Source organism: Lissotriton helveticus, chromosome 7 (genome assembly GCF_964261635.1).
Source record: "Lissotriton helveticus chromosome 7, aLisHel1.1, whole genome shotgun sequence".
Lineage (NCBI taxonomy): Eukaryota > Metazoa > Chordata > Amphibia > Caudata > Salamandridae > Lissotriton > Lissotriton helveticus.
The window spans coordinates 1210849971-1210865864 of NC_136068.1; the positions used below are offsets into that span (position 1 = coordinate 1210849971).

At 43.3% G+C, this 15894-nt stretch overlaps 1 protein-coding gene across 1 annotated transcript in view; it reads left to right on the forward strand.

Annotated features, from left to right (window-relative positions):
• TRIM25 (tripartite motif containing 25) overlaps positions 1 to 15894 on the forward strand; it is a 570281-nt gene that overhangs the window by 431435 nt on the left and 122952 nt on the right. Inside the window, exon 7 of the mRNA XM_078654404.1 lies at positions 4824 to 4880. Coding sequence (XP_078510530.1) covers positions 4824 to 4880 — 57 coding nt within the window. The remainder of the gene's footprint in view (positions 1 to 4823; positions 4881 to 15894) is intronic.

The following is a 15894-nucleotide window of genomic DNA, read 5'->3' on the forward strand; positions in this document are numbered from 1 at the left end:
AGCGGACATTCCAAATAGCCTCGGCTGATGCATGCTCGGGACATTTCAAATCCCCACATGGAGTACCGCAGGGTTCCATCCTCAGCCCCCTCTTCTTCAATCTCTATCTTAGACCTTTGGCAGACCTTGTTGAAGAGGCAGGACTAACCTTTATGTCATATGCTGACGATTCTCAGATTGTCTTCTCACTATCTAAACCCCAGGCTTCATCTTCGTCTCCCTTAAGAGATGGCCTTCTGAAAGTCTTCAATTGGATGACAACTAACCAATTGAAACTAAATGGAGATAAAACGGAGATTCTCCTTCTGGGCAAACAGCCAGAGCTGTGGGGTACTCCACACTGGCCTGACCAGATGGGCAATCTTCCAACTCCAGTGACTCATGCTAGAACTTGGGAGTAATACTGGACAATTCCTTGTCCATGAAGCACCAGGCCAACAAAGTAGTGGGCCTCTGCTTTACGATCATGAGGTGGCTCAGGAAGATCCTTTGGATGCTGCCTGTCCCCATGCAAAAAACAGTGGTCAACGCCTTAGTTACATCCCGGCTTGACTACGGGAACATCTTATATTTGGGTGCAAACAAGGCAGTCACAAAGAGGTTGCAGCTTGTTCAAAATGCGGCAGCCCGACTTCTCTGTGTTATACCCAAGAACAACAGCGTGTCTCCTTACCTACGTGAGCTGCACTGGCTAAGGGTTGAAAATCGTATCAGGTTCAAGGCGTTGAACTATATGTTCAAAATCAAAACTGGTACCGCACCCAAATACCTCCAAACATTGGCCTCTCCCTATATTCCAGAGAGAAATCTACGTTCAAAATCAGCTGAAAAATTTGGCGTACCTAGATTCAAACTGGCCAGGATGGGAGGAAGATCATTTGCTTACCTAGGCCCATCCATCTGGAACACCCTCCCTATCCATATTCGAAAGGAGCAAAGTCTCACCAGGTTCCGGAAAGAGATAAAGACCTGGTTGTTTGACCAGTGTCTTTAAAATATCCACTGCTGTTTTATCATCATTGTGTCTGTGTGCTTAGGCGCCGGGAAACCCTTTTTGGGTAGCTGTTTGCGCCATATAAGTTCAAAAAATAAATAAATAAATAAATAAATATATGTGATGAGCAGTCTAGAGCTAATGTTAGGGGATGCTGCCCACTCACCATTGTGTCACTTTTATATTCTGACTGTGTTTCCTCAATGTCGGTCTAATGCCATGATGTAATTTCACAGCCCTGATGAGTCACAGGTATTGCCCTGTTGACGAAACACGTGTCGGCTGGCGTTATAAAATCTGAAGAAATCTACATAAAACAACGTGTTCTACCACATCACGGTGTCAACTTATTTTGTTTTAAACTCATTCAGTATCAGAACTGTTGATTATACGTGTGCCTAGTAACTGCTATACATTTTCCTGGTGCCAAGGTTTCTCTTCCTTGGTTCTTCAAAGAGGTTTAGGGTTCTCCTCTATACTGGTTGCACCGTCCTAAAATCATACGAATCCATCCATCACCCCTCACCATAATTCTGCACTGCTAGAGCGCCCTATCCCTGCTTACATCAGACCCATAGCAGACCTGATACTATTTTTGATAATAATGTCCAGAAATTCTATCTGGTCATTGTTTGTGGCAGAAGTGAAATGTAGGTTTTGATCACACAAATTTAACCATTTCAGACTCTCATTTAGATTGTCCTCAGTATCAGACCAAATAAAAATGATATTGTCTATGAAACGGGACCACTTCCAGACAGACTCAAAACATTGTGCCACCTCACTAAAGATATGTGGATATTCAAATTTGCCAATATAAATTTCGCCACCGTCGCTGCACATGATGCCCCCTTGCTTACCCCATTTATTTGTTGGAATAACTGGCCATTGAACTCAAAGATGTTGTCCTCAAGTACTACTTTGAGGCATTTAATGAAGCTTTCTTCGCAGTCAATGTTCATGGTCTGAATTAACCATTCTACTGCTGAAAATGCCCCATGGATAGGGATATCGCTGTAGAGGCTTTCCATGTCTAGAGTTACTAGCCATTGTCTTTGTGGATTAAAGGGAACCTCCTCTACAAGATTTATAATATGTCGCATATCTTGGACATATTCTGGCGTCTTATGAACATGGGTGCGTAAGATGGCATTCAAGTATTTGGACAATGGCTCTGTAACAGAGCATATCGTCGTAACAATGGGTCTGTATGATGGATCCTTCTCTTTTTTTTATGTATTTTGGGTACACCATACAGACTAGCCATCTTTGGATTCTGTACATTCAGGTAAGATGTGTTCCTTGTCACAATTATCACCATCTCTAAGAGCCTTGTTGGTAATGCGCTGTAATTTAGATTTAATTTTCTCAGTTGGATTTCTGCTGATTTTAGTATAAAAGTTGGTGTCCTTTAACATATCCTCAATTTTTTATACATAATCGGTGGTATTTATGATTGCAATGCCCCCACACATATCACATCTTTTAATAGAGATAGCCCCATTGTTTTTCAGATTTGACAAAGCTTGATATTCCTCTCGTTGGACGTTGAATGGGGTTCCTTGGACATATTTAGTAGCTGCAAACATTTTTTGGTGTACCTCCTGTTCAAATACAATAGCCTCTGATGGTACTTGTTCATTTGAGGGTGTAAAATTAGAGTTTGGCATTAAGCCTGATCTGTTTGTTTGTGTCATAGGCTTTGTTTGTTCTGCAAAAACAGTTTTAATCTGTCTTTTCGAAAAAATGCTGTTAAGTCACTGAATAGTTCGAATTTATTGAGTCCCGAATGTGGAACAAAAGTAAGACTTTTACATAGCAATGAGTTGGTGGCAGGAGTCAAATCAGAAGTGCTTATGTTGAACACCAGAATTTCTTCTACTCTCTCCAGTATTGCACATTGCGCTTTTACCAGGAATTGGCTCTGATTTGCCTGATGATTTCCCCGGTAGTGGGGTTGATTTTGGGGTCGCCAATTGCTCCTGCGTAGATTGCGCCTTCCTAAAAAAGGCTGGGGGGATTGATAGGGTCTAGATGTATACCGGCTGTTTCTACTGTCAAAATGGTTGGGTGCATTTTCGTTACCTGAGTCAGACGTGTCTGAAAATGTAGTTACTTTTCTATTGTATCATCTGTATTCTTGTTGATTTTGTGTTGCACCTTCCTGTTGGGTATAGTTGTGTTCTGATAAATACGGATACGTATTTTCTTTATTAGAAAAGCGAATGTTTTTTCTTAATTTATCAGTTTTTCTTTTATGTAAGTATTCCGTTTAATTCCTGATCTAATTCCTTTAGTGTTTTTTTGCGTCATCTACTGCTGTGTTATTTTTTATATTATTCTCTAATTCTAGGATTTCAGAGATTAGTGTTTGTAACATCTCTTTTGCTGTTTCCACAATCAACATCATTGGATCGCTGGGATAACGATTCGCAATCATTAACCATTTTTCAAGAAATGCCTTAAATTGAACAAATAGTCCCAGGATGTTTTTAACTCTCAATCCTTGAGGGATGACACCTGCTTTTAGATATTCCAACATGCATTGACCATGCAGTTCTATCCTTTTGGTGTTTTTCTTCAGAGCTAGGAGTTTATGAGAATATTCATTTTTGTCAGAATTGGCGGTTGGCTGTTGGCCAAAAGACCCTGTGCCTCCCACCATAGAGGCGAAGTCGTCATCAGTAAATCCAAATGTAGTGAGATTGGCCATGACCAAATGGTGACCTGCTAGTTTGTGTGAAATCCAAAATTGAGAGGGATAATTTTAGTTGATTTATAGTATTAGCTTAGGTACCAGAACATTAAAAAATTAAAAAAATTATAGTGAAACAGAATTTAAAAGAACAATACTGTGTAAAAGGATAATAGTGAATAGTGAATGAACAGTAGATTTCGTAGTGACAGAAAGTGCAAATAGTAGTAAGTATAGTTCTCTGAAAACACAGGCAGAGAGATCCGTTCCGTCGTTATTTAGTTTTCTTTTCAAGACTAAGTAGTACTGAGAACAGTCTCCCCTTTACTCAAAGATCATTTAAACAAGGAAATAATTCTTCAGTCTTCTAACGAAAATCTTCTCCTTCAACAGCTGAGAAAGGTCTACATGACACAGATGTTGTAATTAAACTACAATGCATTTGTAAAGCACAACTACTTTCTGGAAGCTGTATTCTCGGTTTCTTTTTGTCCTCTAGTGTGGTTTTACCCCATTTAATAAAAGCGATAAATAATATTTTTGTCATGTGGATATTCATGTTTATATCCAGAGCTCTTGCCATTGGATGAGTTCATCCTCCTTCAAACTTCTCGCTTATTCCACTAGAGCAACGTTAGCATTAGTGGTTTTCTAAGTGGAATGTAGCAATTGCAGAGATTTGTATGGCAGCCATTGGATCCATCTGCCTTTGCACGTTAAGACTTTGACAAGGAAATTCTGCACAGCCTCTTTGCTTTAATTGTGTTTGTCATAAACTGACTTTTCTGAGCATTTCTATGCCCATGGCATCAGGATACCAACCAGTTGGGAAAAATGTACCTTCATGGTGAATCCAGTACTCTTAACTCTTGTTAGTTCACAGCACCAGCCTGGCTATCTCTCTGCTATACATATGACGTGCTGCAAACATACGAGGTAAAAAAACAAATTGTAGTTTGGCTCAGAGGAATACTGATGGATGGGTGGTGACTTTGAAATGCTTGTGTAAATGCTTAAATGTGAAGTTTTCTTTTTAAAGGAGCCATAGTATACTCCATAGAAATGGATGTGATCCTTTGGCATGCAATCAACAAGTATTTTTCAAAGTGACATTTTCTCTCCGTCTCCTTTTAGGACATCCTGAGACAAAAAAGGAGCCAGAGTCTGACCCAAAATGCACACCAGATCAACGTAGGTGTTTATTATCACATGCTACAATGCTACCATCCTTAGATCTGTTAATGCCATTTTTAGGTATTGATTTATTGCCTTGGATTATATTAACATTTTCGGAAAAGAGATTGTTTTGCAAAGACATATTGTCCCAAACAAATTGTAATAACTTCTTTTACCAGAATACATTTGGAGCGCTAAAGAGAAATACCAAACAAACTAGAGGTGCTGTTCTTGAACATGTTCAGTTGGCTTTGCAGTTGATGGTTAGGTCAAGTGGTGCTCAGTGGTTAGTATGAAGCATAGGTCTGCATTATTAGTTGGGTTTGTAGTTGTTTCATGCATGAGCCTGTGTTACCTCTACTCTGGTGTGCCAGCAAGCGAGTTTTGGATACAGAGGGCAACTCCTTTCAAAACAAGTTGGGTATTTGTGCTTGGAGAATAACATTTGTGCTTCGAGAAAAGTTGTAGGATCTCTAGTTCGTTCTAACGAGAGTGTTATAGTTATTTAGGGCATATTTGTTGACTGGTTGTGTTCTTTTTTTATGTGGCAGATGCACTTGCATTTGAAATGTGTTAGGTACCTGGTCATTAATCAACAGAGCCAAATACAAAGGGATAATGGTGTCTCAGGCAGGTTATTAGGTGGCTACATTTTTTGACAGGTCTTCAGGCACTGAGATTGGATTCCTTTATAGAATGAGAATTTAAGTTACTTTATTGAAAACATTTTTTGATGGAGGGTTTATTAATGTATTTGCTTAAAATCTGGCCAGACTTTTTACTTAATAACCATAGCTGTTATATTCGGGAAGAGCACAACATTTAAACAGAATTTACTGGTAGAGCAGCACGTTTAAATATTCAGATGGTGGCACTCCCTAAGGAAATAGAACAGTATTTGTTAGAAAAATGTGTTACAGAATAATCCTAGCCAAGTAGGGTTTTATTTCATGGCATTATACTGCTATAAATTATTCAGCATTCGGAAAGCTAATAATTATTTCAAGATACAAAACAAGGATAGCAGACACCTGCCTGTTTTTCTATTCCCATAAAGGAACTTATAGACATTTCAGGGGCTTAGAAAATCTACTAGATGTGGCCCAGAATTATCATCGTATCTTGGTACTAGTAACTTGGAGAGAGATAACAGCCCGTATTATTAATTCTGAATCCAGTATATCCCCACTAATTTAATATTTAAGTTTAGTAGGTGTTACACCAGGTACTGGAAACACTACTTTCGTTTATCAGTTCCTATGCAGGTTCAGATCAGAAAGCTGAATAAAGACTTAGAAGAACAGAGAAAGAACCAGCATAGCTCAAGACCTATGCCCATAGCCCGGGGTTCCTCCTCCACATTTGTACACTGGACTTTAGATGGGGTCTCTCGGGCATATAACACCAGTCTCCCTTACTCCATCCATAGCCCAGTGGAGGGTGAACTTCCTGATGGAGGGGTTCTAGTGGACTTCTGTGTTACTGTTCTTGCTGTGATGCTCCAGGAGTGGGCACTGCACTGTTGCTCACCATCACACTGCAATTGGCCCAAGGTCTGAGTAGATGGGGTGTGCTATCAAGGAGAGAAATCTCCTTTAGATGACCCTGAGGAGTGCTGTAAGAAAGAACCCCTACGGCAGAAGATTATCTGTGCCGGTCAGGAGAGCAACCCAGGTCCCTGCAGGTGAACTGCAGCTGATGAAAGAAGATTTAGTCCTAGAGGATGGCAGAAGGCAGAAGGAAATTCCTTAGTGAAGTTTAGGAACCCATGAGACCTCTGGCTGTTGATCCAACTGGCTAGTACTGGGCCCCAGAGGCAAAACTCTGAAGGCTGCACGCAGATTTTTGCACCATTTTGTATTTTTTATTTATAAAGTTTTATATAGAGCAACTAGACCCAAGAGGGTATCAGAGCGCTTTACATTTAGGATTGTTGCGTTAAAAGTTACATCAGTTACAAGACCATCGTAAGGTACAGTACACAAATCAATGTTGAAAGAATTCGTAGGAGGTAGGGGAGGAAGTAGTCATAGCAGGGAGACGAAGAAGAACTGTGCCCAATGTCCGGCTGGGTAGGTGACGGTCAAGGGGGAAACCAGGGCCAATCTCCTCATTAGCGGTCTAGCAGCTCCACTGGGCATCAGCCATGTTGCTCAGGTCTCAGCGTTCAGAAAACCAGGTTTGAGTTATTTGAATTGAGATGTTTGTATAGAACTGACTAGACCGGGAGTTATCAGAGCGCTTAACCAGAGGATCGTTGCATTACATGGTACAACTAAAACGTTGTATATAGCGCTGGCTAGACTCGAAGGTATCAGAGTGCTTTACCAGGGGAACATTGCGTTACAGGTTACATTGGTTACAATAGCGTAGTAAGGTAAAGTAAACAAACAACACGGTTGAGAGAATTCTAAGGAAAGGAGGAAGGAGCCATAGCAGGGAGACGAGGAAGAACTGTGCCCAAGGTCCGGCTGGGTAGGTGACGGTCGAGGGGGAAACCAGGGCCAATCTCCTCATTAGCTGTCTAGCAGCTCCACCGGGCATCAGCCATATTGCTCAGGTCTCAGCGATCAGGAAAAGAACGTTTTGAATAGATAGATAGGCTGTAGTGGTATAATCAAGTAGTGGAAGAGCATGTCCCCACTAGAGGATAGAGGTAAAACAAGTGGGGCGGGGGGTAAACAAACCAGAGAAGGAGCTGGGTCTGCCATTTAGAGCGGATGGGGGATGTGATCGAGGTCTGGACGAAGTCGTTACCCATTTTATAACTTTGCATAGGCATGAGGTTATTATGTGGAAGACGCTTACGATGCAAATTTAGAATCGCCTCTCGTCGTTAATGAGCTTGTCGTACCATGGTTAACATCATAAGATTGTGCATTATGTGGCAGCTGCCTATTTTGCGAAGTTATAACCACCCCTCTGCGTTATTGAGCTCGTCATAGCAGTGTTCGCATCAGGGATAACATAGCATCTTCATTTGAGTACCGGTTTGCCGCCATCTTAGGGTCAGGCACTATGATTATTTTTACTGCAAGCAAGCCCTTCTTCATTTAGTTAGTAACTTTCGCTGCGTTGAATAGTAGAAGTGTTATTTGTTTCCTTACTCTCTGTAGAATAGGCATGAGATGGCGCCTACGCTGCCATGGTATAGCCGCACCAATTCGTTATCGCAACAGGGTTCACTGCACCCGAGGGGCCACCATTTTAGATACAGGCATCAAAGTTTGTTTGTCCCGTGCCTAGCCGCCAGCAAGTTAGATGCAGCATCTCCCAGGATCCGATGCATTGACCCTTGCCCCCTGCCTCTCAGTCACTCACCAGTAATTATTTCAGGTTTTTTTTTTTTTGGGCTGCCAGCAACGGACTGAAGTTACGGGCCCATCCCTCCAGCGATCCCGGAACCACTTGATGGCCCAGATACAGCATATTAAAGGCTATCTTTGTGTGGAGGACTTTGTTCCCTTATCTGTATCCCTTAGGGCCGGAAAGCATGGACAATGAATGAAATATTTGTACCACGGCAATCATGCATTTTCTTGTTTCTCTGTCTGGGAGGCAGGTGGGGTTGTGACTGAGGGTGAGGCCTGGCCTGGGTGAACCATGGGGACTGAAGAAAACCTTCTCCCTAACAGCAGGAGACCCCTAGGGCCGTAAAAGTATGGAACTACTGTGGGGGATAGAGGTTTACTAAGCGAGCTGAGGAGCCAGTGTCCCCACATGCTTTGGAGGAGCCTGCCTCGCATGTAAGCAGAGTGTACATGTATGGGTGCCCCTAGAAGTGGCAGAAGTATTGCAGAAATTGTATGCTGCTGTGATACAAGAAAAATCAAATGGGAAAAAGCATTGGTGTGGCCGCAGAAACCATAAAGCTCTCCAGGTAGGAATTTTGCATATTGAGCAGTGGATTTTCTCACGGGAGACCATGGCACCTTCATGGGCTCAGCAGTTTGTTCAGTGATGGGTTGTGGTTGGAGCCCTGCCCCCTCATGGCTCCTAGTGAAGGTAGAAAATTACACTAAAACCCTCCTTACACATTCCCTTGAATTTAGGAGTAAGGTTATTGTCGGACCGATGGCTTCTATTCTGGCTGGTGTCTCCACACCTGAGTCCACGGATTATGAATTATATTTCTCGGTGATGCAGGTGTGGCAAGCGTGGAGCTTGGTAGGGCAGAGCAGAGCATGTGAGAGGGCGAAACAGCCTTTCCCACAAAACGGCTAAACCACGCGCTGCAATTACAACAAATGCATCTTTATCACGCATTCCTTTACCATGCATGCTGTTACAACAACATGCCTTATCGAAAGCGATGTTGGTCTTTCCCAACTGTTGCGTAGATTGGAGTTGAAATAATAAATAATACCGCTCCAAAGTCCAGCACTTTCCCTAAGGCATGTTGTCGTAACAATATGCGTGGTGAAGGCGCATTCATTGTAAAGACTGTGGAGTAACGGCGTGTGTGGTAAAGGCACACGCTGCTCCGACATGCAACCTGTGAGAGGTGATTTGGAGGTGAATGTTTGCAGCTCCCCTGTTGTGCAGGAGCAGTGCGGGTCGGGTTGGAGGCAACAGCTGTAAATAGCACCTCACATGGTTGTAGGGTTTGGTTTCTCTTGGCCCCGAAATACTGGGTCATTGATTTGTGGACCCTGTAATGCTGGGCTTCGTTGATTGTCTGATTTAAAATTCTATAGCGTGTATGAATACCTAAAATAAGTCATGTTACTAAACACAGCCGAACAGTACTGAGAGCAAATGAGTAGAGGTGGCCACTAGCTTCCGAAGAGCAGTCTTCCAAAGTTACCTGAATGTTATTAACCGATCTGAAGCTTGTAGATGGGACAGAGTTTATTTCAGTGTTAAGTGGCTAAACCTGAGAAGGGGCAACCCCCGAGCCGACTGCTGATTCTTAAGGACATCTAACAGGCGGCCGTTGCTGGATGCAGCTGCTGAGAAAAATAATTAATATATTTGCATCTTAAATGAACGGGGCTTAGGGATTGATACACTTTGAAAGTAATGCACATGGCCTTAAAAAGGATCCTCTTGAAGATGAGCAACGAGCGTAGCATTTTTCAACAAGTTGACGCAGAGGCAGGAGGCGGGGTTCCAAGCGTGGTCCTGGCAGGAAAACTCTGAATTTGTTGAAGTCTTGAGAGTAAATAAAAGAGTGAACTAAGAAGCAGCACATTGTAGTAATCCAAGGGACATAAGATCGAGGCCTAAATCACTTAGCAACATGACTTAGGCGGTAATAAAGGAAGAATGTTGCACAAGACTGTTATTCAGAATGAAACGTTAAGAATATAGCTTATTAATGTGAGAAGCCAAGGAAAGGTTGCAATTGAAGGAAGCTCAAAGATTTCTGACCACCAAAGCATGCATGGGGAAGTGGGCCAAGAAGGACAGGTGAAAGACCTGCAGGAAGACTTTGAGGTCTGTTTTTACCTGAGAGGATGATCTTTTTTTTATGTCCATAATCCATTTCAGGCAATTTTTCCTCATCCGGTCAACCAGAGCAAGCATAGACTCATAGAGAGGCAGTATTGTCATTCTGCACCTTGACATCAAAAGAGACGAGGATTTGTGTGTCTTCAGATAGCTCATCCATCGGAAACCCACAGAACACATCTGTTTAATGAAAGGACAAACATATGGATTACTTAAAAGGGTTGGGGTAGGGAAAAAACCTTGAAGGAGCTCCATGAGTAAAAGCTTTGAAATCAAATTGATAGGGGGAGAAATAGACTGGTTGAGAGCAGTGGGACATGTAGGACTTAATCCAGTCTAAAGTAGTATTGTTAATGGCACTTTCTAAAAGATGGTTAATAAGAATATATTGGGCCACCATATCGAACAAGCCAGACAAATCTAATACAACCAGGCAGAAGAATTGTCCTTGTCTGCCAGCATGCACAAATCGTCAAGTACTGAGACCAGTTTGGTCTCATTGCGATGGCTATGAGAGAGCCTCAAACAGATAGGCAAAGTCCAGGAGTGAATTAGATTCTAAAAAAGAGGAAATCTGTGTTCGAGGCATATGAGCTGCAGATTCTACACTTTGCATTAGATCACCACCTGGTGTTGGGCTCGGATGATTGCATGTTGTTGTCGTCTTGGAAGAAGTCTTTTGTAGTCACGAGATAGGTGACTCCTCCCTTGGACGATAGTGCGCACGGGCATCGGCTCCATCCTTAGATAGTTTTTTTCCGGCGCTGGGTTCGGATGAAATTTTTCCGCTCCGGTTCGAAATCTACTTTTCAAGTACTTTGACGCTTAAAAAAGTATTCAAACTTCACCTAACTACTTTCAATATCGACAAACATCTTCTCAACTCTTTCAGTTCGATTCCCGTTGTCGACGTGGGCCGTTGGACCTATCCACGCCGTGAGGCCTACACCTCATGGAAAGGACGCCATTAAAAAGATGCCCCAAGTGTGGAGCAAAGTTTCCACACAGTGACCACCAAGAGGTCTGTAACCTGTGCTTATCGCCAGAACACGACGAATCAAGCTGTACAGCCTGCGTGTCCTTTCAATCCAAGAAGACCATTCGAGATCGAAGGGCCCGTTGACACGACATGCAGAGATCAGCTCCGGAACCGGTGGATATCTTCGACGAAGAGGTTCCGCTCGTTCCCGAAGAAGATTCAGATGATCTCCAAATCGTCGTATCAGAGGCAGACGACGCAGATGACTCCATACCATCGGGTCAGCGCGTGAGTACTACTGCCCCTGCCCCATACACAGCACCCAAATCGAAGGCAAAGGTCAACACTCCGCCTACGGGGCCCAGTCGCGACCGAAAAACCACTTTGAAAGCCCCGCCATCGAGCCCGGCTCCGAAGAAAATACTCAAGCCTTCCGGCAGCTCCTTACCGAACAAGCCCCATGTGCCGATCCCACCACCTCCCTCAGCACCGAAACCGAAAGAAGTCTCGGCGCCGAAACCATCGACTTCTAAAGACAAACCTATGAAGCCAGCGTCCGACGCCTCGAAGCCGATGACACCAGCTTCCACTCCGAAGCCATCATCTTCGGTACCTAAACCTGCAAGGCCTGATTCCGATGCGCTTAAGCCCTCGAAACAGCCTACGACTCCGAAAACAACACCTTCAGTGCCGAAATCTACGCCAAAGGACACAGTAATAACTCCTAAGTCTAACCACGCCCGGAAACGAACAAATCAGCGCCGGTAATGGTTCCGCAATCGGAAGAACTTTTTCAACCTGATCCTCTACAAAAGAAGATCTACATTGACCCTAAAACAGGTGCTGTATCCACTACACCACACAGGAAGAGGAAATTAGACACAGCACCTGCACCTGCAGTGCTTGTCAAGAAGAAGGACTCTGCCACATATCCTATGCACCCTTCTTCTCCTATACTTCCTTCTCCTTCATCTCCTGTTCCTCCTAACCATTCACCTCAAATTTCTCCTGAACACTCTCCTCTTCATTCTTCATTCTTCACATTCACCTCAAAATGATGATGAGTATAGACTAGGGGGAGGGGTAGACCCAGATGAGCCTTTCCCATACCCTTTTGATGATCCAGACTGGGAGTACCCAAACCCACAAGATGTGCCAGATATTCCTTACCCACAGTCATATCCATCAAAGCCTTCTCCCCGGGAAGATAATATTAGTTTTGGGCACTTGCTGAACAGGGCTGCCATTTACCATGGGGTCACCATGCATTCAGATGAGGCAGAGGAAGATTTTTTTTTAGATACGTTTGAACAATTGCAAAGGTCTGTTCAAATTCTTCATATGATTAAAGGGGTCCTCAAACATGCTTCAGAGGTATTTAAAGATCCTGTATGTGCTAGGATCCTAAACCCTAGAATTGAAAAAAAGTACAGGGGATCCAGCCTACATTAAGGGACAACTACCCTTAGATTCACTAGTTGTCTCAAATTCTAAAAAGAGGGCAAACTCACAGACGTCAGGTGAAGCACCTCCACCTGGTAAAGTATCTAAGGTGATAGATGCTTCGGGCAAGAGAATAGCTGCACAAGCTACCAATACATGGCGTATAGTGAACACACAAGCCCTCCTTGTAAGATATGACTGGGCTCATTATGACCAGTTAGAAACACTACTACAACATCTACCTGACCAATATAAGGCGCAGGCAAACGACCTTATACAAGAAGGCAAGTTAATTTCAAATGCCTCAATCAAGTGTGCACTTGATGTAGCAGACACTGCATCTAGAGCTGTAAACACTAGCATCCTACTTAGACGTCATGCTTGGCTACGCATTTCAGAATTTAAGCAGGAAGTGCAAACTACCATCTTAAATCAGCCATTTAACCAACATCAATTGTTTGGACCAGAGGTAGACACAGCACTTGAGAAAATGAAAAAATATACAGATACAGCCAAATCTATGGGAGCTTTGCAGTCCACTCTAGAGGCTCCTTTCGTCGCTCCTTCTATAGAGGAGGCTCCAAGCAAACTGGAGCAGACAATACAGCTTCCTTCAAGTCCAATACACAAACATCCTCTAGTAAAGAATATTTTAGAGGACGCTATAGAGGCAACAACAACAAGGGAAGAGGCCGGGGTAACAACAATAATCGAACCTCTTCGACCACAAAACAGTGACTTCCCTCTGCTCCCCCAACAGCATTCCACTCCTGTGGAGGGCAGATTAACACAGTTCCTACCTGTCTGGAATTCCATCACAACAGACTGGTGGGTAAGACAAATTATCCAGTATGGCTACTGCCTCGAACTTACAGCTACCCCTCCACACATACCACCCAGGCAGCGTCCAATGTCTGCAGAATACCTTACTCTGCTCAAACAAGAAGTCCTATCACTTCTTCAAAAGGACGCTATAGAAATAGTTCTTTTACAACATCAAGGAACAGGGGTTTACTCACTGTATTTTCTAATACCCAAAAAGGACGGGACACAGAGACCAATTCTCGACCTCAGACCCCTCAATCATTATATACAATCAGATCATTTTCATATGATCACTTTACAACAAGTGCTCCCATTGCTGCAACAGGGCGACTTCCTTACAACACTAGATCTAAAGGATGCCTACTTCCACATTCCTATACATCCTTCTTAAACAGGAAGTATCTAAGGTTTGTACTGGAAAGACAGCATTATCAATTCAAAGTCCTTCCATTCGGGGTAACAACTGCACCAAGAGTATTCACAAAGTGCCTAGCAGCAGTAGCTGCACATCTCAGTAGACAACAGATACATGTCTTTCCTTATCTAGACGATTGTCTCATAAAAGCCAAGTCATTCAATCATTGTGTCCTACACACACATCAGACGATTCAAACATTGCACGACTTGGGTTCACGATCAACTACACCAAGTCGCACCTACAGCCCTCTCATGTACATCAATATTTAGGGGCTACAATAAACACTTCTACAGCTCTAGCGTATCCCAGTCCAGCAAGGATACAGAGCATTCAAGCCTTAGTCATAAACTTCCAACATCAACACTCTCTCCCAGCCAGAGTGTTCATGAGACTAATAGGCATGATGGCATCTTGCATTTTCATTGTACCATATGCAAGACTGCAAATGCGTCCATTACAGGAATGTCTAGCACAACAGTGGAATCAGGTTCAAGGGCAACAAACAGACCTGGTGTTGGTAGACAGCTGCACACATAGCTCTCTGCAGTGGTGGAACACCAAAAACTTGACAAAAGGGCGGCCGTTCCTCGAACCTATTTATTTGTGGAATAGGTTCGAGGAACGGCCGCCCTTTTGTCAGGTTTTTGGTGTTCCACCACTGCAGAGAGCGATGTGTGCGGCTGTCTACCAACACCAGGTCTGTTTGTTGCACAGCAGACGCATCTCTCACAGGATGGGGAGCCCATCTCCTACATCATAAAACTCAAGGGCAATGGACCATACAACAAAGATCGTTCCATATCAATCAACTAGAGCTGCTAGCAATATATTTGGCACTCAAAACATTCCAAGAACAAGTACAAAACAAAGCTGTCTTGATCCGGACGGATAACATGACAGCTATGTACTATATACAAAAACAGGGGGGGGGGGGCACTCTCTACAGCTGTCCCAGCTTGCACAGAACATTTGGAGATGGGCTATTCCACAAAACATATATCTGTTAGCAGAACACCTTCCAGGAGTTCACAATCAGATAGCAGATCTGTTGAGTCGACAGACACAACAAATTCTGAATGGGAACTACATCCGCAAGTTCTTCAACCATTCTTTCACGGGTGGGGTCATCCAGACATAGATCTGTTCGCCACACACGAAAACGCAAAATTCCCAACCTTCGCCGCCAGGTTTCCACACCCGCTGCCCAGGGGCAATGCGATATGGATGAACTGGTCAGGCAGATTTGTGTACGCTTTTCCGCCACTACCACTAATACCACTAATAGTGCGCAAGCTTCGGCAACAGTCGCTCAAACTAATTTTAGTAGCTCCCACATGGGCATGCCAACCGTGGTATACAACTCTGCTAGAACTATCCCTAGTTCCACACCAAAACCTACGTCTGACACCATCCCTGCTAACGCTGAACCATGGAGACATCAGACATCCAAATCCAAATCAACTGAATCTGGCGATCTGGCTCCTGAAGTCTTAGAGTTTGGTTATCTTAACCTACCACCAGACTGTATGAACATCATTAAAGAGGCCAGGATACCTACAACTAGGGCTTGCTATGCTGCTAAATGGAAAAGATGTGCCATTTATTGCAACAATAACCAAATTGATCCCCTGAATGCTTCTATATAAAATATCATTTGCTACCTTCTACATTTACAAAGATGTAACTTGGCATATTCATCTATATGCCTACATCTTGCAGCAGTTGCAGCATATCTACAAAATAGGCAACATCTGTCTCTTTTTAGAGTGCCTGCTATTAAAGCATTTATGGAAGGATTAAAAATAATCCTTCCCCCCAGGTTACCCCTCTCCAGCGTGGAACCTAAACGTTGTTCTTAAAAGGCTCATGGTACCGCCTTCTGAACCTCTACACAAATGTGAACTGCAATT